We start from the raw sequence: 25,823 nt of genomic DNA, 5'->3' as shown, positions 1-25,823 counted from the left end.
CCAACTCTATTTCCTCTGAGCAGGCAACCTATATTATCACATTTATGGTCTGTCTCGACCTCAATTAGATGTGAGGGTGGGGGTGGGGGGGGAGAAAAGGGACTTCTATAATAAGCAGTAATGGTATCATTATGATAAATTATGAAAACACACAGTGCAATTATTAATGTGAAGAGCACATTTGTACCAGGATATAACAGTGTAGATGTGTACTGTGGGGGAGGAGTCTAAATATAGCTCAATACTCCAAGTTACCTGGCTAAAAAAGGAGGTCATTTTCATAAAATGCACTCTCACATTAATGGAAGAAAAAATAAGTTCAATCCTATTAAGGAAATGAACAAAGGCAAAGGAAACCTTCTGTAACCTTAGGATAAACCAGGAGTTCTCTACCTCGGACAATGTCAGAAGAGCCTTCCAAGAGGGGGCATGACGAGCTATTTTCCAAATATCAACCAATGATAAGACTCAGAAATTTGAGTAGCAAAAAATAATACAGTTTATCCCTCTTTTTATAGACAGGGAAATCTAAGCCAAGTGGGTTTAAGCTACTTGTCTTTGGTGGCCAAAAAGACAAGGCTTCTAACTCCCACAGTCTTTGTCTTCTCCGCCACACTAACGAGTCATTCACTGCTAACCTGTTTGCGGTGGTGATATCCTGCAGGCAGAACGAGTTTTAGAGTCCAATTTTCCTAAATTCAAATCTGGTCCCTCTCACTTAGCAGTCATGGAAAGTAATCTACCCTCTCTTGAGTTTTTCCAATCTATAAACAATAACCACTTCCACACAACCATTTATGTATGAATGTATGTATGCACATAAAGGGCAATGTTTCTAAAGTATGAGCACAGTGTGGCCCAAAACAATGCATGTAGCTTCCTATCTGTCTTTGAAACGCCTGCTTCAAAAATCAAAGAATCTCAAGGTTGAAAAGAGTTTCCCATTCACAGGTTTTAAAATGCAGATCCCTTTTACAGTCAAAACATTGGACAGACCCCCACCTCCTGCTGCACTTTTTAGTATCCAGTGATTGAGAAAAGTTACAATGACAATAAATACATTACTTTCTGTTTGCTAACACATTTCACTGAATTTGTGTTGTTAACACCCATATTTACCCGAGGGGAAAGGAAAACAGGGAGGAAGACACTGAGACTCATTCTACAGACAAGGCTCTGTCCATCTGGACTCACCCCTCTTGCAGCAATTCTGAGGCACTAAGACATTCCAAACTGTAGGAGCCCTTGGTCTGACCCAATCACCGATCTGAGGTTCAAATCCCCTTTAAAACATCTCGCTACACACACGCTGGGGCCTTTTCCAAACATTTCCAGAGACAGGAATTTAACCTCCTCCCTAACTTGTGCCCCTCCATCTTTCGATCACTCAGTCCATTAAATTGAGGCAAAACCTTTCAATTCATCATTTTCTTCCCCAGTCCCCAATCTTCTCCTTTTAAAGCAATATAAAACAGGTTAGTCTCACTCTCACATTTGAAAAAAAAAATCTTCATATTATTTCAAGACTGTAGCCTTATTTCTTTCTTCATTTCTCATTGCCTTTTCTTCTTCAGAATAAACACTATCAATATGGGGGAGCATGCAACAGAGGAGAAAGGGAGGTATATACATAATTAAATTCCTTCCTACCATTGTTAGGGGATTTCATAATTTTAAAGCTTTCTGATGTCTCTTAAAATCATCACACATATAGAATGTCACACACCCAAGTTTGTAGAAGGATTGGTTTAACCAATTTGAAATGCTCAGAATCATCTGCTGTTAACCTTGCCTGATTACTTTTTGTCAGAATAAAATGGAGTTTTCAAACATTAATTTTTACCAAATGGTAGTGAGCGGCCTGACCCAGAAGTTACAGATGAGCTGCAGTAATGAGTTTTCCCTTGCCTTTGCTGGCTGCACACTCACTGGTGACATTTTACAACTAGGACTTCCAGCTCAATCAATATTTGCAGGCATGAAACCTGCCAAAGTTAACATCAGGGATCCCTTGCAAATTTGCTTAAGGCACCAGAACTGAAAAAGCTCACAATCTCTAATTCTACAACTGCCATCAGCCAAAGTTCATAACTAGGGATCAAAGTCATCACACACAGAATATTCTGCCCACCTCAAAGGGTTGTTGTGATGATTAAAACACCTTACAAAAGGGCCCTGTGTAAACTCTCAAGTGCTATATTAATGTAAGGAATTATCATCATACTTCTAAAACTACCCTAGTGAAAATTCCAAATATCATATATAGTTATATATTAAGCCCTTATTAAGACTTCAAGTTTAGCCCTGGTTGGTTTGGCTCGGTGGCTTGAGCACCAGCCTGCAAACCAAAGGGTCACCAGTTTGATTCCCAGTCAGGGCACATGCCTGGGTTGTGGGCCAGGTTCCCATTAGGGGGCGTGCAAGAGGAAACCACACATTGATGTTTCTCTCCCTGTCTCCTTCTCTTCCTCTCTCTCTAAGAATAAATGAATAAAATCTTTAAAAAAAAAGATTATGTAGGGGAAAAAAGGCTTAAAGCTTAAAAAAAAAATAAAGGAATCATGGCAATTTACTGCAGTTTTTTTCTCTGGAAGAAAAACCACACACCAAAAATTCCTCAAAAAGCCTCATTTAACTAATTCCCAATTTAAAAAATTGTAGGTACTGAGACCATAATAATAACTGAAAAACGTAGGTTTTATTAATATCCACAATGGGGAGGGGGGTGGAATCAATGTATCAAAAATAAAATCACCAACAGTTTCACTTATGACCTATAACCTGATTGGCTGATAAATAACATGGATGTGATTTATGATCTAAATTACTAGTCATGAAGATTCTACTTAATCAATTTTCCTTACCAAATTTTTTCTTTACTAGTTGTCAAAGCCTTAATATATATTCATATCACCCCCAAAGGGTGCGTGGGTTTCTTTTTTAGAAATACAAACTATACTTTCGCATCCATGATTTACTTTGACATGTTCTCTGATTAATTCTGCAGCTGTATCAGAAAGCTGAATGTTGATTCAGTTTATTTATCAAGGCTAACACAGGCACCGGTAAAATTTGGAAGTAAACTACCTCCATTTTAGGAGACTTATGAATGTTTTGTCAGCTACACTGGAACCATTATAATTCATTCATTCACTCAGGAAGTGTTTACTGAGCTAATCGAATCTAAACATCACTCTGTTAGGTGCTGGACAGAATATTAGACATCAGTCCAAAAACAATAACAGAGTTACACTGATCTAAAAAAAAAAAAGTAACATAGTACAATGCAAAGAACAGCAAACCAATAATCAGAAAAGTCAAGGTTCCAAGGAATCACTTAATAGTCACATGGCCTTAGATAAGTCAGTTATAAAAATGACTTACAAATGCATTTATAAAAATGCTGTGCCCTTTTTCTGATTCTTTACAGGATTGTCTTTAGTAAAATAAGGGAAATGAGATTATAGAAGATAAAGCACTTTGAAAAAAAACTGAGCCTGGGATTCAATTTCTCTTAATGATTGCTAACTGCAAAGTCATATATATACAGCAGACTTTTAGAATTACTTATAACTAACTTTCGACATGAAATATAACCACAATTATGATCAAAAAAGAAAAAATATTGAGTCATCCATAAGCATATAAAAAGGGATCTAATCGAATTAGAAATCAGGAAAATGCACATGAAAGACTCCAAATAGCCAAGGCAATTTTGAGAAAGAACAAAGCTGAAGGCATCACATTCCCTGACTTCGAATTATATTACAAAGCTATAGTAATTAAAACAGTATGGTATTGGCATAAAAAGAGACACAAAGATCAACAAAGAGCCCAGAAATAAACCTACACGTATATGGTCAATTAATTCACAACAAAAGAACCAAGCATCTACAATAAAGGGCAGCCTCTTCAATAAATGATGATGGGAAAACTGGACAGTTACATGCAAAAGAGTGAAACTAGACCACTGTCTTACACCATACACTAAAATTTACTGAAAATGGATTAAAGAGAATGTAACACTTGAAATCATAAAACTCCTAGAAGAAAACAGGTGGTAAACTCCTGGACAAAGGTCTTAGTGATGATTTTTCTTATCTGACACCAAAAGCAAAAGCAACAAAAGCAAAAATAAACAAGTAAAACTACATCAAACTAAACAGCTCCTGCCCAACAAAGAAAATGGTCAACAAAATGAAAATTCAGCCTACTGAATGGAAGAAAATATTTATAAATCATGTAGCTAACAAAGAGCTAATATCCGAAATATACAGAGAATTCAATAGCAAACAAATAATACAATTGAAAAGTGGGCAGAAGATCTAAACATTTTTTCCAAAGAAGACATACATAGGACCCACAGGTCCATAAAAGGAAACGCTACATCACTGGTCACCATGAAAATGTAAGTCAAATCCACAATGAGATTATCTCCTCACACCTATTAGAATGGCTATCATCAAAAAGACTAGAAATAACAGGTGTTGGGGAGAATGTGGAGGAAAGGGAACCCTAGTGCCCTATTGGTGGGAATGTAAATTAGTGCAGCCACTGTGGGAAACAGTACGGAGGTTCCTCAAAAACTTAAAAATAGAACCACACATGAACCAGCAATTCCGATTCTGGGTCTTTATCCAAAGAAAATGAAAACACTAACTTGGAAAGTTTTCTGCACTCCATGTCTATTGCAGTGTTATTTACAATAGCCAAGATACGGGAACAACCTAAGTGTCTACCAATGGACCAATGCATACAGAAAGTGGACAACATGGATAGACCTTGAGGGCATTATGCTAACCTCTCTTATATGTGGAATCTTAAAAATATAGAGAGAAATACAAATAAATGTATCTACAAATGTAAATAAAACCAATCTTGTAGATACACAGAGATTCATGGTTGCCAGAGGTAGGTGACTGTTGACACATAAAAACCATGAGATATCATCAGACTGGCCAAAATGAAAAAAATAAAAAGCAGGCTGACAATACGGTATGTTAGTGAGGATATGGAGAAACAGGAACTGTTTGACCTTGCTGAGTGGAAGGAGCAGAAATGAGTGCAGAGCTAATTTGTGATACCTAGTAACACTTCAGAAACATGCAGTCTATGACTATCCTAGCAATTCGACCCTTATGTACAATTACTAATATTAGAGGGATTCCCAGGCATATGCACGAGGAGATATTTAACAAATATTCATTGGAGCATATAAGAAAAAAGAAAATTTCAAATATCAAGGAATGCATACTAAGTAGTAAGAATAAAACAAATGCATGGCAATAATAATCACCAAGTTCAGGATAATAATTACTTCTAAGGAGGATAATAAAGCAATTGGATTAGGGGAACTTTCCAGAACACCCGGTGAGAAGCAGAGGAGCAGCAGCCTCCAGAGCTGTGCACTCTTTCCTGCTTCTCCACACCTGCCTGGGCCCGCTCACCAGCTGTCAAAAATGGTGAGAGAAATCACTCACTGTGAGGTTTCGGGGGGTCAAACCCAATGCCACCCAGGAAGAAACTGGAAAAGGCTTACAGGAAACTGGCCTTGAAGTCCCACCCTGATAAGAATCCAAATGGAGGAGAGAAGTTTAAACAGATTTCTCAAGTTTAAGAAGGGCTCTCTGATGCAGAGAAAAGGGAATTATATGATAAAGAAGGTGGAGCAGGTGGTGGTTTAGGCTCCTCTGTGGACACCTTCCATGTGTTTGTTGGAGGGGGAGAAGGATGCAGAGGGAAACGGGGGGTAAACTGTGCATCAGCGCTCATGCACTCTTGGTTCAGTGTCAGACCTCTTAATGGGGCCAGTGAGTAACCCTCGCTGCTGGCATTTTATATACAGTAGTGAGTGAGTGGACTATAATCACAATATGCTCACTACTTGCTATTGTTTTTGTTTTAATATTTGACTATAGTAGTGTTTTAAAAGTTAAATGAAGAATAAACTCAAAATCTAAAAGCTCAAGAAAAAAAAAAGAAATTGGATTAGGGAGGGTTACACAATACAATGGGATTAGGGAAGGGTACACAGGAGACTTCAGTTGTATTTACAGTATTTTATTTCTTAAAAAAGATCTAAACTAAATTTGGCCAGATGACATGTTTATGTGCACACCTGGGGGGAAAGGGAGAACGCTAGAAGCTGGCAGGGGCCATGCAGAGCAAGTCCTGCCCAGCTGGTTGTAATCCCCTGACACTGTCACTGCTAATGTAAGGTCAGGGTTTACCATACAGATACATATCGTGTGCCTTTGTCTCAAAACACATTTCACTAAGTTACTTAGCAGGGAGACAAGGAAATGTGGATGAATGGTAGTACAGATATGCAGATCCATAACTGGTTGAACCTGAAGAGTGCGAGCAGTTAGAGACCTCTGTTTAAACTCAAAATAGCAAATATAAAAAGTCCCTATAGGGAAAATGTGACTTAAAAACATCTCATTCGGAGAAAAGCTGATGGTTTTAGTAAATTTCAAACTCAATGAATCAACAGGATGACTAATTATGATTTTTTAAAAGCTAATTCATATTAAGGGTGTATATTATTAGAAGCATAACATCTAATTCAGCTCCAGTCCCAAGAAACTGAGTTAGTCGCCTCACTTTAAAAGAAGGCATTATAATCTAAATAATGCATGAATGAATAGGACAGTAAAGGGTCTGAAAACCCTGCTATAGAAAAAAATCAATAAGGGAATCAGAGAAGATTCGAAGAGGGACCCAGGAGTCACCTTCAGTTATTGTATTTAAACAATTCCTTGGAATGGCGTGAACACCTTTGGTGCTACCATGAATAGCAGCTCACTTTCCTTTCCCCTTCATCCCAGCTAGAGAAATCCCACTCAAGCCTTAAGTCCCAGCTCAAAGGTCACCTTCTCTAAGGGTCTTCCAAATACCCCAGTTAAGACGTCTGAGCTTCCAAATCTCTACCAGCACACAACACGTGCACTGACAAGCCTCCATCTCCTCTACTCCATCAAGGTAGGAATCCTGGGATCCAACCCTTGTTCCTAATACCGCAGCACCTAACAGTGCCCAGCTCTGTTGCAGGCACTTAACCCATGTTGCTAACCCATGTTGCTAAACCACTGAGAAACGACAGAGGACAGCTAAACCAATGAACTACAGGAATCGTAACTTACTATTAGCAAATGTTTACAATGTGAGCACGTTCTCAGAGTTCCTGGGGTCATCAGGGTGACTGCAGCCAGGCAGAATTCATCTGCTCCATACACCTACATATTTAATCATCTTATGCTACCCCGGGCTATATTCTATACAGGGGTGAGCAAAAGTAGGTTTACCATTGTGAGTACATGAAACACAGAGTCTATTCTTATATTATTATTTATTAGTTATTGCATTATTTATATTACAACTGTAAACCCACTTTTGCCCACTTTGTATGTAGCTTAGTAAACTTTCTAATGGTGGCACCAAATGGTATTCAAAGAGTGAGGATAGTAAGATTCAGATTCAGACAACCAGTATCAGTACAACCTCTTAATTTAGAGATGAATAAACTAAGACTCAAGGGAGTGACCAGGCTTGAACCTGAAGGCACAGAACTGGGTGTGGATTCTAACTCTCCCTTTTGTAGGAGCAGGGTACATGACCTCCAGACTCCTTTCCTTAGTAACAACCTTGGAGACTAGCATCTCAAAGACATCATCTGCATCATCTCTCCCTGCTGCCATCACCTTTCAACCACATCAGAACTCCAGCTACATTTCTGCCGGGCAGGAAATCATGGAAAACCAGGAAACCTCCTCTCCGTCGTTGCTCCCTGCTCACGTGGAAGCTCCCTGCCCAGAGCAGCTTCCTGACACCTGTCTAGATGAAGGCTGCAGTAAGAACTCCCTGCCCCATATCATCTGGTGAACCCACACTGAGCCCGGGGTGGGTGGCGGGCGGCGGGGGGGGGGGGGGGGGGGCCGGTTGCAGGACCTATACCATTAACACCAGTCCATGTTGAATCTTTAAACATTAAATAACAAATTAATGTGCCAAGCTATTTAAAGTTATTTGTCATTTTAAACCAAGGCTCACACACAAGAAATTCACTTTTATTCAGGGTGACACAAGGCTATATGCGTTGTAAGTATGTGTCTCAGAAGCTGGGGCGGGATGTAGTGTGTGTGCGTCCAGCAGCCCCCCCAGTGGCTTTGCAAGTTACACGGGAAAACTGTTACATAAAATTATGCTGACCAAGAAGTCTCCAGACAGTGGAATATTGCCTCTAGGAATGAACAATTTCATTAAGACTAAAGTGGGGCAAGGAAATCTCTAATTTGTCTGTAAGTTGCCTCCAAGGTCATCATCACCAAGAGTCAAAATGGCACTCCTCTTTCAGGAGTGGCTGGGGAGAAAGGGTGTCCCAGCGGGAAGACAGATGGGAAAGACAAAAGTGAAGACGCTGTGAGAAAATGAGACGCGGGGACGAATGATCTGGGACTGAGGAAGTGAGAACCAGATCGTAAGGAGACACGAATCATTTTATCCATTTACAAAATTTAGGTCTTCCACAGTTACTCATTAATTCTCTAATGGCAACGACATGGCTTTCATCTCAGGAGCCTAGGAGGACATAACTATTGCCCTCATTTCATTTAAAGCTTAAAACGTACCCACATAAGCCTGTTACATAACAGCTGTCACATTTATTTCAAGGAAGACAGAACTCACATGAAACCTCACCTCGAGTATCTTGTTAAAAAAGGGTATTTTTCAGCACTATAGGTAATACCCGAGAGTCTGAAAAGAGCCTGACCGTGTAGCATGACATTACAAGATACTTTCCAGCACCTGAGTGCTGATTTACCTGTCTCTCAGCTTGACTGAGGCACCTGGTGTAATGGCCTCAATACAGGAGCGTTGATGAGTCCATCAAAAACAATGAAAAGAGACGGTTTCGTGTCTGCTTTTGTCTAAGATGCACTTTACTATCCTCAACTCAGAGGTTTTACTTATTTCTAGAAGCTTTATAGTTTCTAGAAATAGTAAAAGTTAGCAAAATACCTCCATTCCCAATAAAGACAATGATGGCAAATGAGTTATTTTTAGAGTCGGAAATATTCCCTCCACATAGCCACAGAGAAGTTGGACCACCTGTCCACTTGAAGTACGATCAAAAGGAGTATCTCTGATAGCCTGGGTACCACCTACAAATTCCCACTACTAGCTCTGTCCCCACCACCACCGCGTTCCGTCAGGGAGGCTATAAAATTGACTTAAAAGTGTATTTAAACTAATAAATGTTCACTTCAAAAACATTTTAGGATACTCAATTTCCTAGTGATAGCATCTAGTAGACCAGATAAGGCAAAATATATATCTTGCTGGGCAGGAAAAAACTCTACCAAGGGCTAAGATAACTAAATGAGTGTCTTTTACAGATAGACAGATACATAGAGATAGATAAATAGATAGATAGATAGATATTGTCTTGAACCATGTCCCCACCTTATGAAAGTTTTCTTTGAAACTTCGCAGGCTTGTGTTATGAAAAAAAAAAGTAAGAATTGGCTGCCTTTAAAAAAGGCCTCTCAAAACAGTGCAGTGGCAACTGTTTTCTACACGATGGGAACACATCATTACGTGTTATGATAGCTTCACTTTCTGATAAAGGAAAGGAAAGTGAATTTTCATAAGCGGGTTTCCTCTGTGGGTGAATCTCTAATCAGTTACCAAGCAGAGAAAGACACCAAGGCAAACTACCCATTAGCTGTCAATTTACAATGACTCCCGAAAGCTAGCCCCAGAGCTGCACCGATATCTTCTCAACAACCTCTTAATCTTGTTTATAACACCTGTGTAAAAGCAGCCCGACATCAATCCTGCTCACTTGTCTCAGACTGAAATTACTTAGAAACTTGAGAATCCTGGTAAACATACCAAAAAAACCCCAAACAAAACAAAACACAGAAATACACTGGCTAAAAAAACCCTGTACACAAGGGAATTCTGCCAGCCACCTCTTTTTAAACTGTGCTGCATAAGAGAGCCAGGACAGGCCTCAAGAGGCAAAATCAGATACAAATCTCACAAAGAGCTTCTTGGGAGGCACTGAGGTCAGAGAATCGCAGGGTTTGAAGAAAGCAGAAAGAACTACTCTTACGGCTTCCTCATCCAGTGGTTATCCAAGCTGTATAAAGATAATTAGCCTTAACTGTGTGATTACTATGTACCAGCAATTTAACATCCATTATCTTTTTAATCCTGCTAATCCCATTCCCTGTTTCCTCAAGTGAGGAAATAAAGGCAGGTGACTTGCTCAGGAATTGCCTGAGGTCAAAGAGCTATAAAATAGTGGAGATTGGGACACTGCCAGTCAGTCCAAGCCTAAAGCTCTGGCTCTTTCTCCCACCACGTGACTGGAAAACCATCCTGCCTTAACGGGTTTCCGTCCTTACTGCAGTCTGCTTCCTAACGCTACTTAAACTTAAGAAACCTTTTAGCAGCTCTATTAATGTCCCCGTTAGAAACCCACAGACAGGACATAAGAAAGTGAGGCTAAGCCCGTCCCACGAACTGGGGTGCATGGTCCTGTGAGAAGAAAATGGACTTTTGTAGTGGGACACCTAAGTCTGTTACCACTACAGCGTGTGACCCCGAGCAAGTCACCGCTGTGTCATCCTTGGGAAAAGCCAGTGCCTAACCCAGAAAAAGTACTTAATAAAAATGTTAAATAACAAAAAATATATATCAAACAGAAATAGCTATGCCAAATACAACCAACACAAAATAAAAACTAATCTTGTTGTTTATATTAACTCTTATTTATTGCCCATAAGGCTGGGTAAAGAGAAAACAGCAATTATGGCCCACAGTAGACTTGCAGTAAATCTTTGGCAAATAAATGGATCAATCAATCTCTTGCTTTGGAGTTGGAGACAACTCAGTCTTTAAAAAAAAAAGAAAGAAAGAAAAAAGAAAGCCAGTCACCTCTCAGATTACTCCAGTACTGGAACTGAGCTTTTATGAAGATCATCTTCTGTTGCATAAGTGCCACCCAACCCAGTGTTTCCACTGGGCCACTATCATTCACAGACACAGCTTCATCTACTCCCCATCAATGAAGAACAGGTAAGGAAGAGAAGGCAACTGCAGAGGTGCTGGGTCTCAACATAATAAGATGCCTAGAACAGACCTAAATTCAGCACCTGATCAGTGATTCACTGCTTCATTCATTCACTCCCTCATTCTTTCCTTTCTTCAGTCAAGAGACACTTGCTGAGCATTTACTATACAGCAGGCACTGATCTAGGCATTGCCCATGAGGAATGTAAAGTCTGCTGGGAAGAAAGATATTTAATCAAGTAATCCCAATAAAGAATTGTTGGGAAAGGCGGTCTCATGCATGCAGTATTTCAAAACTCCACTCAACCACACAAGAATGGGCCTTGGGCCTGAAATACTTCCTTACCAAGACGTAAGGAGTTCTTACAGGCTGGCCAGGCTTCCCACCTTGCTTGGGAATATCTTTCCCTGTTTCGGGCTCAAGGAGTGTTCCTGTTCCTTTGTTCTGCTTTTCATGTACGTCAGTGGCCCTCAGGCACACCACTCCCTTTCAGGTCAGGGTCCTTCTGCTGCAAGAGAGGGGTGGCTGCAGGGGAGGTAGGGCGATTTAGCCACATGGGACCACTGCACACCACTGAGGATGATTTTGCTTTATCTCTTCTCTTTGTGAGTAAAGCATTATTCCATCCAGTGCTTGACCAAGCTGTGTGTCCCCTGGCAACTCCAACGCCAACATGCAGTGGGCGGAAGTGTTTGGAGTCCTCCCCTGGGGTTGATAACTAATGCCCAGTGTTCTGCTCCCCTGGGTTTGGGTGTGATAAGCAGTGCACGGCGTTCTGCTGGACGAGAATGATGTGTGTGGTAGACTGAGGCAAGTACACAGTAGGGTCCTGGTAGCATTCTGCTACATTCTACTCTCTGGGTGGTTTCTTTTCTTAAGCTGCCCCCATCCCCTGGAGCCCTCTAGTAGGACAAAGATTCCACCATCTACATCCTGGTACCCTTGGGCAAGTTACTAAGCCTCTGTGAACTTCCTTTCCTCGTCCATAAAATAAGAATAAGAACACTGACTTCCCAGGGTTGCCTTTAGGATGAGATGGCATAGCGTGTACAAATCACATAGCGCAACGCCTGGCTTTCCGTGGGCTTTAATACCTGGTCATTGCCAGCCCTTTGTTTTGTCCTTTGGGCTGGGTGATGTAGGGAGGAGAAAACATGTTTTGTTTCATTTTTAAAAATGACGATTTCTGTAAGTTCCTCTGTGAGCTGCTTTTCATTCATTTCAAATCAGGAATATACCATCCCGTAAGTAACCCCCTTCTCTCACAAAGACAATCTGCCAGCTAAAGGCAAACCCGCCGTTAACGCACAGGCAGTATTTCATGCCCAGCTGCATACTTGCCTCCCCACATTATCCTGTTAGGCTCAGTGTCATGGTCCTGAAAAAAAGAGCTACATTGACCGCACTCAGCAATCGAAAGTTCACGTGGTCAGAAGTGCCTCTGCTTCACACAGTGTGAACTGTGGCTAAAAATTGCTTTTTTAATTAAAATGAGACTTCACCTCTTACTGAAACGCAGAACTAGAACGTGAAGCCAAATATCAGACCGGCTAACCAGTCTCCATCTTTCTCTAGCAGTGGTTTGAAGCGCTCAGAGAGGGCGGGGGGAAATTATTAATTTAAACAAAATGTTTAATCTGCTAATTATAGGGCAGGATCCAAGAGGATGGAAAGTGATTTGCAGCCTTCATTACGGAATCCCCGTGTGATTGCTAGCACAAGTCACATCAGCCAGAAGGCAGACATCATCTTTTTTATTCTTCCCACTGAGCCTTCTGCGCCCTTATAAGTTTTGTGGGGGTGAAAAAAGAAATCTTTGTGGCGGGGGGAAAGCAAAAGAATCAGAATGTCTGTCTCCCCAAGTTCATTATGCTGCGTGAGGTGTAAGGATCCCTAGTGGGAAGCCGGAGAGACAATATTCAATGACTTCACACTGGCAGGCTGAGCAGCCTGAGGGCCTGTGAAACTCTCTGGTTTGGTAAAACCTACCCGGCTCAGGTAGTTCTTAGACAACTCTTTTCATTTGCTGAGAAGTCCCGTCACGGGCGGTCAGAGATGCATGGAGAATCAGGGCGGTGCCCGCCCATGGCACCTCCGTCAGAAGGAAAGCTGCCCCTCTGCAGATAGGCTTGTACCGTCGCTACTTTGTGTTGTCTCTGCCCATTTGGATCGCCGTGCGCTAACGCAAGGAGAGAAAGTCCCTGGCAACCAACTCTGATGAGTCCGGTGGCAGAACTCCCACTGGAGAATCAGCAGAAACAGCAAAGGCAGGCAGGTAATTATGCCCTTTCATTAGGGAAAGTTCTTTTTAAAAAGTTTGTGTGTTTTTTTTTTAATTTGAAAACAAAAAGCAGCCACTCACAGCCACTGCTCGCTGCAGTCACTTCTAGGACTGGCAGAAATTGAAATTACTCCCTCAGCCAACTGAAAAAGATATCCTGGAAGTAACCAGAAATGGCTGTGCCCCTTTAATTACTCAGTGTAATGCAAAACCAGACACTGAGAGACAGCCACAGCAGATCTGGACAAAACAGCAGTGATATTTAATCATCAGTCCAGACCATCTGCAACTGTTTTGCAGAAGCACATAAAGTTTATGGATTCCAACGACAAATCACCAGGTGCAGAGGGTCAGCTGCACTGTTCTCGGGTCCACCAAGGGCTGCTCTCTTCCTTCCCCCCAGGCCAGGGTGCTGGACAAAAGGCACTGTGCCCACATTTCCTGTGCCAAGCCTGGCACTCAGTGTTGCTCCTTGATTAAGCCACAGCACAGATTAAATGTTTAGAACTGGGAGATTCTGCAAACAACCTAGGCAGGAAAGCAATTATCGCAGGGAGAGCATGAGCGTCAGCTGCAGCCCTCGGCAGCACAAAGGTGAATTCCACCCTGCTTTGAACAGCTAAGCTGGCCAGGGTGTGCCCCTACAATCTCTTCTCCATTCCAGAGATGCAGTGATCTCTTAAGACAGAAACCAGATTGTGTCATGCTCCACAGCCTAAAACCCCTCACGGCTTCCTATTGTACTGACAATAAAATCCAAAAATTGTAGGGTTTCCCCTCCTCCCCACAGCTGACCTTCTGTCCTTATCTCAACTGCCCCCTCCTCACTCACCACGCTCCAGTCACACTGACTCAAACGTGACAAGCTTATCCCCACCCTAGGGCTTTCGTGTCGGTTTTGCCCTTGGTCTACATCTCTACATCGCTATTCCCACAGCACTTCATGTGGCTGGATCTTTCTCGTTCAGTTCTCAGCTCAGATGTGACCTCCTCAGAGAGGCCTTCTAGAACATTCTGATGTTCCCCTAACCCTCTACTACATCAGTCCTTTGTCCCCCTTTCATATCCCTATTTGAATTACCTTGTTTTTGTTTACCTGCTATTTGTCTGCTTGTGCGTGTACTTGTTTTCCTTGTTTATTGTCTGTCTTGCCTCCCTAGTATCGGAGCCATAAACACAAGGAACTGTGACTGTCCAGTGTCGACCTATCAGCTCCACTGTGGGCTGGTAAATAGAAACTAGATTATCTTCATCCCGAGTTCAGCGAAAAACCTTGTGAGACAGCTGCAGTACATTTTCATCTGGTAACTCCTTTCAGATCCTCAGTTGCCTATAAGCAGATTATCTGCTTTGGCTCTTTAGACTTCCCTTCAACCACCCGGGAATGCCCAAAGTCAGTGACTGAACCTAGACGGATTTGCAGCCAAGCACAGAGTATCAGATGCTTCTCTGCATGGGGCTGACCCTATTCCAATGGCGGGTATGGACGATTCTTGAACAGTTTGTTTGGCATTATTCATGTGCTCATTCTGTTAACACATAAAATTGAGGATTAACTGCATTTTTTACTTGACTCCCCCCCCACTCTAGTTAAGAGCAACTGAGTTCAACAGACTTAAACATTAACAGTGCATCTGTTCTCTGTTGGTGTATCATGTTGGAATGCTATTTTCTTTGCAGTTTTAGAGAAAAAAAAAGAATTGTAGTTACAGTTCATCATGTTATCTTTTGCCTCTTCGAACATTAATGCTTCTACGGGACTAGCTAACAGCTTCTCATACTAATGATAAGAGAAACTTGAGCGTGTTCGGGTTACATAATTATTGACACTTTCAAATCAGTCACTCCTGGAATCCCCTGGAAAAGAAAACGGGTTTGACCTGTTCAGCCGAAGCACTAGAATCAAATGACTGGCCCTAGAGGAGGTAAGAGAATTCCTGCTATCCTTTCTCCAAAATCCTTTCTCTACAGCTATTCAAGGCTCAGACCAAAACCAACCACTTCCTTCAAGAACCTCAGTGGGTAAAGAAAAAGACAGAGTCATTGGTAAATGAGATTCCTGGCACCAGAAAAGACAAAAACTGAGATATCTAAGTGATATTAAAGAGACCTGGAGAAAAGAATTACTGTGTTGATGACATAAATCTTGATATCACTGACTGCTAACTGTGGTGGAATAAAGTGTGTTTTAATCTATTGTGAACAGTTCTATACTGTGGCACGTGCGGGTGACAAACGGTTCTCATTTCCTTTTATAGCATTCCAAACCTTAATCTTCAAGGGACCAATGACCTTGGGAATACTAAGGCAGCTTTGCAGAATTCAAGGAAAACACTTTTTTGTTATAGCATATGCATGTAATAACAAAACATATGCGTGTTTGTAATTATATCAATAATAAAAATCAACAGCTAACATTTACTGGGCACTTACTGTGTGTCAGGCACTATATTACTGAGCATTACATTGGCTCATTTAATTCTATATTTTAAAAAGATGATGAGGCAAGGTAAACTCTACTATATAATCTCCATTTTAAAGAGGAAGACCTGCAGCTTAAAGGGGCTCATTAACTGAAGCAAGGCAGCCAACAGAGGGGGGATTCAAGAACACGGGCACACTCAGAGCGCCGTGTGCTTTGAATTATTTTCTGCAACAACACTGGAAAAATTATTTTCACCATCCACATTCTCCAGTGTAGTCATTTTTTACATATGAAAACTTCTTTGTTGGGACAAGCCTTCTAAATTCAACCCCCCCCCAATTTAAACAATGACCACCTAGTGAGAGAATGCAGGAAGGTAAGGCTGTCTGCCTCAAGTTCACTTCCAAAAGTAGGCATTCGATAAGACCTATCTCCAAGAAAGCTGAAACAGATGGGACTGAGGTCTATGATCAGAGAAGAGTGTTCTGTTGGCCTATGGAGAGGACAAAAACACATCCACTATGCCAATATAAGAAAAGTAAAAAGAACGACTAGAAAGCTACTTATTTGACCAAGTCCCACGAGTCTAAAGGAAGATGACGGTGCATGAAACAGAAAGGAACAGACAGATGATTCCTGATGAAGAAAACCTTTCCTGCAAAGCCTTCCCAACTTCCCGATGGCAGAACTGCTCCTGCCTCTGTGCCACCGCATCCTGTTCAGGCCTCTGTACACGGCATCGGCACTGTGCACTGAGTTAATGTTTTTAAATCTGTGGGATGCCCCCACTCGTCTGTAAGTTCCATGAGAGCAAGAAGTGTGATCTAGCCCTGGCTAGTGCAGCTCAGTTGGTTGAGTGCCAGCCTGCAAACTGAAAGGTCGCTGGTTTGATTCCCAGTCAGGGCACGTGCCTGGGGGGGTTACTGGCCAGGTCCCCAGTTGGGGGCATGTGGGAGGCAACCAATCAATATTTCTCTCCCTCTCTTCCTCTCTCCCTTCCCCTCTCTCTAAAAATAAATAAATAAAGTCTTTTTTTAAAAAAGAGGTGCGACTTAATCACTTTCAGCTCTTAATACCTTGATTCCTGAGAAAGGAATTACTCCTCTGCTTATGAGCTTGTATGGCCACAGAAAAGAACCTTGTCTTTCAGTCTTTGAGCCCTTTCATCTGAGAGAGAGCTCCAAGCCTTCTTTCAGGTCTTACTGAACAGTGGCACCACTGGCTAAAATGCAAAATCAGGGTGAGGTGGCAGGGCAGGCAGAGAGGTGCAGAGAATTGGAACATCTGGCCAGAACGATCAGTAGACACATGAAAGCCAAGGCAGGGCGAGTGAACTAAGAGTTGTCTAGGTAAGCCCTGGCTGGCGTAGCTCAGTGGATTGAGCACGAACCAAGGTGTCGCAGGTTCGATTCCCAGTCAGGGCACATGCCTGGGTTGCAGGCCACGGCCCCCAGCAACTGCACAATGATGTTTCTTTTCTCTCTCTCTCTTTCTCCCTCCCTTCCCTCTCTAAAAATAAATAAATAAAATCTTTTAAAAAAAAAAGAGTTGTCTAGGTAAAGGTGCAGAAGGACAGAAGACAGAAGGATGGATGAGTCAAGAAAACCCTTGACCCTAAAGAGGGCATTGACAACCTTCAAGAACATAGGTCTTAGACATTCCACAAAATAACTGATCACTCAAAAAAGTCAAGTTCATAAAAGACAAAAGAAAATGACAATTAAATGCAATATCCTGGTAAGATCCTGAAACAGAAAAGGGACATTAGTGAAAAAACTGGTGATATCTGAAGTAAGTCTGTGGTTTAGTTACTAGTATATAAATGCTAACTTCCTGATCGTTGTACTATGGTTATAAAATATATTAAGTTAGGGGATGCAGAATGAGGAGTATATTAAAATTCTTTACTATTTTTGCAAATTATCTATAAGTTTAAAATTAGTTCAAAATAAAAAAATTTTTAAATGTAGGTTTTATAGCAAAAGTGGTAAGACATAATAAGGAAGAGGAGGACAATTCAGAAACTGAAGTAAAAGATTTGAATCCAACGTTTTTGATCCCTAACATAAAAGCAGAGATACAAGTCAGCAGGCACGTAAGATATCAGAACAAAAGCTTTCTAAAAGGGGGAAATAACCAGAGGGTATTTGAAGGCATGAAGTGGTTCATTCACTCAATCATTAAACATTTGTTACACATCAATTATGGGGAAGACACTGCTAGGTGCTGGTCCCTGCCTCTAAGTTCACTGTCTAGTGGGCAAGGAGACTGAACATACATGTTTTGTGAGTTTGAAAAGAATGCACTAGGGGAAGGAGAGAGGATGAGAATGTTGCAAAGGGAGGAAATGGACTGAAGAAAAAAAAAATCACTTAGGAGATCAAACAGAAAACACCCTGAAATGGGAATAGTACATGCGGATAGCTTTTTATCTGTTACAGATAGTCTTACTACTAACAAAAAAAAACTTCAAAAAAGCACCAGTCTTCTGAACTGTCGTGCAAAAAGAGCCTACTTCACGATGCCACAAAATGACCTCATGATTAGGACAATACTCGCAGGGCTGTAAGTCAGACAGGGCCATCGAAGAAGGAAAAATACCTCCGGGCACAAAGTGTTCCGAACTCCAATGTTTCTCCTGTGCACACCACCAACAAAAACACAACAGGAGAGCCCAATTACAGACCGCATTACTTTAAGAGAAAGAGGCAGATAATAAGAAATACAAATGATGAACACAAGAAAAAATGCTCATTAAAGCAAACTTGAACACTTTCTATGCCTATGAGATTAATGGGGAAATTAAGTTATGACAACCCGTGGTATCAAGGTTGCAGCAAAACCAGCACACACACCGCTCTCAGCACTGTACACTGATAGAAGATCAATTCCACACGAACGCTTTGTGTTACTTAATGTAACTCCAGCCAGGGTGACCCCATCGTCTCCGGCCACTCCCCTCATTCACTCAGTGCTCTGAACATTTCACTCCCCGGCTTTTGCTTTCACTCATCCAATCCAGAATGATTCTCCTCGGCCTCCGTCACTGTCCACAGAATTCCTATTCATTCAAGACTGAGATACCAATGTCATCTCCCTTTTCTTCAATGACCAGACCAAACCAAATCCATCCCCCTCTATACACCTCCTCTCCAGGCACATGCAATCATTCCTTCCATTGTGCTTTATTCATAGCCAGTTGTTCAAATGTCTGTCTTGCTCCTTAAATTGTGAATACTTTAAGGTCCAGATAATGTCTTCACAATTTAAGTACATGCAATACTTAGCACAGGATATGACACGTGGTAATTACTAAGGGCAGATGGGAGGGAAAACGCCACATGAATACAGAAATTCACTGCAATATTATCTCCAAGAACAAAAACCTGAAAACAGTCTAAATAATTATAAAGAAACAACTTAGGGGAAAATGGTCAGCCTATCACTTGACCAAAAATATACACACATTAATAGTAACATAAAGACTATGTAGAAACACGGGAAGCATTTCTGACGATGTTAAATTGAAAACATAGAACACAAAACAGTGTATATACAATACCTATAGCCATGCAAAACACCCGAGGACTGTGGGAATATAAAAATATTTGATTAGTAGTTTTCCTTTTCTCAATACTTTAATACTGGTCCTATCAGCTTATTGTCATTACAAAAAAAAGGACAAATAATAAGGGGAGAGGAGCATGATTATAGATTCCTATAAGCACCTGTGATCCAAGGAAATGCTGTGACATCACGTCACAGAGGACGAGACGAGCGGGTGTCTGCAATATTGCCAAAACCAAGGGTCTCTGACCCCATCTGCCTCAAACAGAACATTTCTCCTGTCACAAAGCAAGTCATTCCCACTCAGCCAACGTGCACTAAACATGAATTCCTTATTGCAAAACTTCGGATGCAAGAACTTTTTCCAGACATCTGTGGAATTAGTATTAACGAGAACGCCCTGGAGTTCATATACGCGCCTGTGCAGTAAAAACTTCTCAGCCAGGGAACGGCTGGGCACACTTCCTGATGAGATGTCTAGGCCTGAAGGCATCAGAAAAGTACATTTCCATATTGGGAACATAACTGGTTTCCTCTTTAAGACCTTTTCCGACGCCTTCTGTCCACACTGTAATTCTCCTCTCTCCTCAAATGAAGAGGTAACGATGTCAAGGATGTACGGCACATAGAAACAGGCCCTCGCAGCCTGACTCTATTACTAGAAGAACCAATCTCAGCAGAAAATTGCAATCTTCCCTCCAAGTTGTCTCAAAAATGAAGTTTAGTGAGTGCATGAAGAATGTTAAATACTTTTACTAAACATTTCTTGAATTACATCCTTTCTTTGCTTACCTCGGCCTCTGAATTTCAGGAAAGAAACGTAAGTTGTATACCCCAATCCCCTCATTTTATAGGTGGTTTGCTAAGTGGTTTTAAAAAATGACGTTTAGTGAGGGGAAGTGACTTTTGTCCTGAATCACTCAGATAAGCAATGACAAAGGAAGGATTAAAACTCAAATCTTCCAGATTTTTGGCCCTGGTTCATTCTACTACATCAGGCTTTTATATCCCTTGAAGTCTCTGGAGCTCTTGGACTAAATTAATATCACAGAATTTTAAAGCTAGAAGGGACCTCAGAGAGACTTACTTAATCCCCTCATTAGGCATATGAGGAAACTGAGGCCCAGAAAGATTAAGTGATTTGCTCACAATATCTGGGATGGCAGGGGAAAAATATAACTTAAGCTCAAAAAAAAAAACTGCAAACTAATGGCCATGAGAAGGGAGAATGTCTCAAACTGAAGAAAATTTTTGAAGAAATGTAGATCATTCTAAACCAAGGAATCTCAAAACGTGGTCCCTAGACCAATGGCTTCACATCACCTGGGATCTTGTTAGAAATGCAAACTCTACGGTCCCATGGGACTTACTGAATCAAACTCTGGGGGTGGGGATGTTCAAATCAGACAACTTTGTTCCCGAATGTCCCTGAGAAATGAACTGCAGTAGTAACACTGAGACCTATAATCAATGGCATTTAAAATGTATGCATTCTTCTATATGTGTAACATACTTCAGTTCTGAAAGTTTTAAAAAATCTGAAAACAAAATGGAAAACTAGATTTGGGTACTCAGTTGGTTCCAGTTCCACCTCTGCTCCTTAACTGGCTCTTTGACCTTGGTTAGGCAACTTGCCGTCTCGAACTTAGAGTTTCCTTTTCTATAAAGAAAGGCAGGCAAAGGGGCATGTTGTTGAGAATTAAACATAGGAACTTATCCGAAGGCACTTTAGTTCAGCATCTGGCAAAGTAGGAGGACAGTATAGTACAGTGGTTAGGAGCTCCAGCAATGAAGTAGGTCTTTTTTTTTTTTTATACCTCATCTATGCAACAGGGATGAAAAACAGTGCCTTCCACCCTGGCTGGTATGGCTCAGTGGACTGAGTGCCAACCTTTGAATGGAAAGGTCACAGGTTTGATTCCCAGTCAGGGCACATGCCTTGGTTGGGAGCCAGGTCCCTAGTTGGGGGGCATGCGAGAGGCAACTGATTGATGTTTCTCTCCCTCTCTTCCCCTCTTTCTAAAATAAATAAATGAATAAAATCTTTTTAAAAATAGCACCTCTCGTATAGGATTATTATAAGAATTTAGACTGATGATATAGGTATATATGCATCTTTCATATCTATAAAACGCTCCCATTTTCAATGAGCTTTTGTATCCATTAACTCTTAGAAGTCCCTCATGACCTCCACAAAAGGATGTGTGCATCTGAATGACTACGGACTAGATTCCAGGTTGCACTATCTTTTAGGAACAGGAAGTGAGGACATTGACCTTTCAGAAAGAAAAATGCATGAATAGCGCATGTGGGGTATGAACAGGGCTGGAAACATGGAGGTCAGGATTCTGCTTCTGACTCTGCTACTATCTGGGTCCATAATCTCAGGGAAGTCCCTTCAGTGAACTCTCAAAATGTGGTTCACTATTTATCTGCAAACAGGTACATGAAATGAGGCTATCTATAACACCTCTCAAAATACAACCCAAACTCCTTGTCCTGGCCCACAGCAAGGCCTACACTGTCTGTCATCGGCCTACATCTCCAACTTCACCACCTGCCACGCTCCTGGTCACTCACCACGTTCCATCGAAACTCTCTCTGGTCCTCACACAGGCTGCACCAGCTTCCTACTTCATGGCCTACACACTTGCTCTTCCCTCTGCCACGATCATTCTGCCCTTTCCACTTAATCGGCTTCTTCTCAGCCTTTGGCCCTTTAATGCCTATTCCTCAGAGAGTTCTTCCCAGCCCATGTTATCTAAAGTAATAGGTCCTGTCTCCCACTCCCAGGGGTCATTTTCTTCAGCAGCACTGTCCAATAAAAATCTTTTAAAGCCACACACAAGCAAAATATATAACTTTAAATTTTCTAATAGTGACATTAAAAGTTTACAAGGTGATTTTTATAATTTTTTTAAATGGAGAAACTGACTTTTTTAAAGATTTTATTTACTTATTTTTAGAGAGGAAAGGGAGGAAGAAAGAGAGAGAGAGAGAAATATCAATATGCAGTTGCTGGAGGCCATGGCCTGCAACCCAGGCATGTGTCCTGACTAGGAATCGAACCTGCAATGCTTTGGTTCACAGCCTGCGCTCACTGAGCTACGCCAGTCAGGGCTGATTTTTATCATTTTAATAACATATTTTTAAGCCAGCATATGGTATTATCATTTCAACATGTAACCAATACAAAAATTAGTAACATATTTTACATTCATTTTTTTCACACTAAATCTTGGAAATCCAGTGTGTATCGTACACATATAGCAGATCCCAATTAGAACTAGCCACATTTCCATATTCCAAGTATGGGTAGTCACACGTGCCCAGTGGCTATCACACTAAACAGCGCAGTCTATAGTATTACCTACATACTCTTCAAAGCACTCAGCACAATCTGAATTCTCGTGTACTCACTTATTCTCTCGTTTCTTCCCCACCAAACTACAAGCTCCACAAAAGCAAGAACCTTGTCTGTTTAGTTCAGTGCTGTATACTCAGTGGGCACAGTGCCTTGGATATAAGGGTTCAATAAATATTTCTTGAACAAATGAATGACTCTCCTCTAGCATGAGTCGATAGCTAGCCAGTCTACAACCCAAACATACGTACAATCACTCATTGAACAACTCTTTTATTTCCTTTCTCCATGTTCAATTACTGTCTTAAAAGGAGAAATCTCTTGGCTATATCCCTCCCCATTGCCTACAAGTTCTGTCTCCAAGGTCAGTTCTGTGCATAGTAGCTGAAGCAGTGGCACAAATATAACTGCTCACATTTACTGAATGCTCACTATTTAACAAGCATTGGTCTAAGCTTCACAAGAGACCTGTGTGGCAGGTACCAACACTGCCTTCTTTTACAGATGAGGAAACTAAAGCACAGACAAGTTAAGTACTTTGGTCAAGGTTCAAAACAGAGGTTCCAAGCAACATGGGCTCCAGGCTCATGACTCTTAATTACCTATCGTCTATACTGCAGAGCTGGTCCAATACAAATATGAGGCCAGCTATATCTGTACGTTTAGAAGCCAAATTAAAAGGCGAGTAGCTACATTAAAAAGTAAACACAAACAGGTAAAAATTTAAGTTATTTTATTTCACCCATTCTCCATAATGATCATTTAACCAAAATGATCAATGTCATTGATATGGTTAATATGATTGTGTAGTCGACATACAAATTTTACTTCTTTCATATTGAGTCTTCAAAATCCAGTGTGATTTTACACTTACAGTACTTCTCAAATCAGACTAGTCCCATTTCAAGTGTTCAATAGCCACCTGTGGCTAGTGGTTACAATATTGAACGGAACAGTTCCCCTGCCTCTGACAAGGAGCCTCTTCACGGAGTCAAAAGAGGGAGGACATTTTTGAGCTAGGAGCCAGGAGACCTCAGCTCTAATTTAGCTCTTACTTGTTGAGTGACTTTGGAGAAGTCCTTTCTGCCCTCTGGGCCACCGTTCCCCCTCAAGTACTCTGAGCAAGGAAGACGGAAGATTCCTAGGGGTCCAGCCCGTGCTAGAATTCCAAACATTTCCCGATATCCGCAGTTAATACGGGTACAGCTTTCTACACTTTAAAATATGCTTTCACTTCCATTAGTTGATAGAGTCTTCAAACAACCCTACTAGAGAACTATTACTGTCTCCGATTTAAACATATAAAACCTGGGGCTCAAAGAGGGCAAAACGACTTGTCAAAAAGCCACGTAGGCAGTCAATGGAGAAGCCGGGGCTCAGATGCAAGGAAGACCGGAGCTCTCCCACCACCACAAACTCAGTGGGTGGGGCAGGAGAAAGCTGAAGCGCGGCGGCTGTGAAGATGGCCTGGGGCCTTCAAAAGAGTTGAAAGGAACCAGGCCCAAGGGTAGGGTGAGGAGGAGTCCAGGCTGGAGTTGAGAAGGAGCTCGAGCCTTGAGAAGGAATAAACTGAAAGAGCCCAGGAGGTTCTCGAGAGGCAAAGAAGTGAAACGAGAGGCTCGGACTTAGGTGGCACGAGAAGTGTGGGGACCTGGGCCTGCGACTGAGATGACAGGAGGTAAGACACAAGGGACTCTGATCCTGCGGCCCGCGACCCCTGCCTGGGAGAGGGTACGGTGCCCGAGCTCTCTCGTCCCTCCTACCTGGTAGCTCAGAAGTTCGCCCACATCCATGGTTCCAGAAGCAGCCAATACCGCTAACTCTGGTTCCTTCCCTCCACTCAAACCCAAACCTCGGCCGCCTGGACAGCGATTCCAGCCACACTGCCGAAAAGCACCGTGAGCGGGGACGCAGAGCCAATGAGATAAAAGTGTGCGCGACGCGCGAGCCAGCCACACTGCGGTAAAAGGCAGCGCTGCCGTAAAGCGCGCTGCATTTGTGACAGCTCTGTTTCCGCCCGGAGCTTGAAGGGGGCGGAGAAGGGGGCGGGGACTTGTAGGGGGGCGGTCCTCTGAGTGAAAAGACCTAGGATCCGAGATTGTATTGCGAGCTTCCTAAATGCAGGGCGAGATGCTAGGTGTTTCACAACATCTCTCGCGTTCCTCCCAGTGACCTATGCAATTTTATCCTAATTTTTACGGATAAGGAAACTAAGGCATACAACTGCACTGCCCAGTACTATACCTATCAACCACATGTGGCTAACTAGAACTTGAAATATGGCTAGTATGAATTGAAATGTGTCATAAGTGTAAATAAAGTATTGGGTTGGTCAAAAAATGCCTTATGTTTTTTTCACAAAATAAAAACTATGGTTTTCATTTTCTCCAATATCTTTATTAATTTGGATATTTTGAGTATGTCAGCTATCTCCCGCTATTGGCTTCTAGTGGGTAGAGGCCAGGGTGCTGCTAAACATCTTCCAATGCCTAAGCTCCACAGCAAATAATTATGTGGCCAAAATGTCAATAGTACCAAGAAACTTTGCAAACCAGTTTTATTCGAGCAGTCACGGGACCTTCCCCATACACTGCACAAATCATATTTTTTTTTTGCATTTCAATTGTGTTTTTACCTTTCTTGAAATAATGAAACATAACACATTGAAAATGTTGTGTATTTTCTTCCACCTTCAATATTAGAAAGCTGCAGAAAAATTCACCAATTTTCACAAGTTTTTTTTAATCACACTGATGTAACAGCTGTCACAATACAACCCAACAAAATTGTTTCGAATGAAGTTAAAGACAACTAAACACTACTAGAGCCATCATACAGAAAAATCATAATGGACTTTTTGGCCAACCCAATACACAGGCTTTTTAGGACTTCTGTTGATTACATGTTGAAGTGATATTTTGGGTATATCAAGTTAAATAAAATGTAAACTTAATTTCACACATTCCTTTTTACTTTTTAAATGTGGCTGGTGGAAAATGTAAATTGCATAGGTGGTTCTCTTTGTAGATGGCTCCCATTGTATTTTTGTTGGATGGGGCTGTCTCAGAAAGTGTATTGTCCAAGGACATACAACCATTACTAG

General features: G+C 41.6%; 1 protein-coding gene across 1 annotated transcript in view; it reads right to left on the bottom strand.

Annotated features, from left to right (window-relative positions):
• The window catches only part of CTNNBL1 (catenin beta like 1), a 151,871-nt gene extending 127,257 nt beyond the window's left edge, over positions 1-24,614 (bottom strand). The window contains exon 1 of the mRNA XM_028524505.2: positions 24,484-24,614. Coding sequence (XP_028380306.1) covers positions 24,484-24,513 — 30 coding nt within the window. The 5' untranslated portion in view covers positions 24,514-24,614. The remainder of the gene's footprint in view (positions 1-24,483) is intronic.
• Between the last annotated feature and the right edge of the window lie 1,209 nt (positions 24,615-25,823).

The sequence above is a fragment of the Phyllostomus discolor genome, chromosome 9 (assembly GCF_004126475.2).
Source record: "Phyllostomus discolor isolate MPI-MPIP mPhyDis1 chromosome 9, mPhyDis1.pri.v3, whole genome shotgun sequence".
In the NCBI taxonomy this organism is placed as follows: domain Eukaryota; kingdom Metazoa; phylum Chordata; class Mammalia; order Chiroptera; family Phyllostomidae; genus Phyllostomus; species Phyllostomus discolor.
Note: the sequence above shows the minus strand (reverse complement) of the source record. Positions and strands in the feature narration are given on the sequence as shown.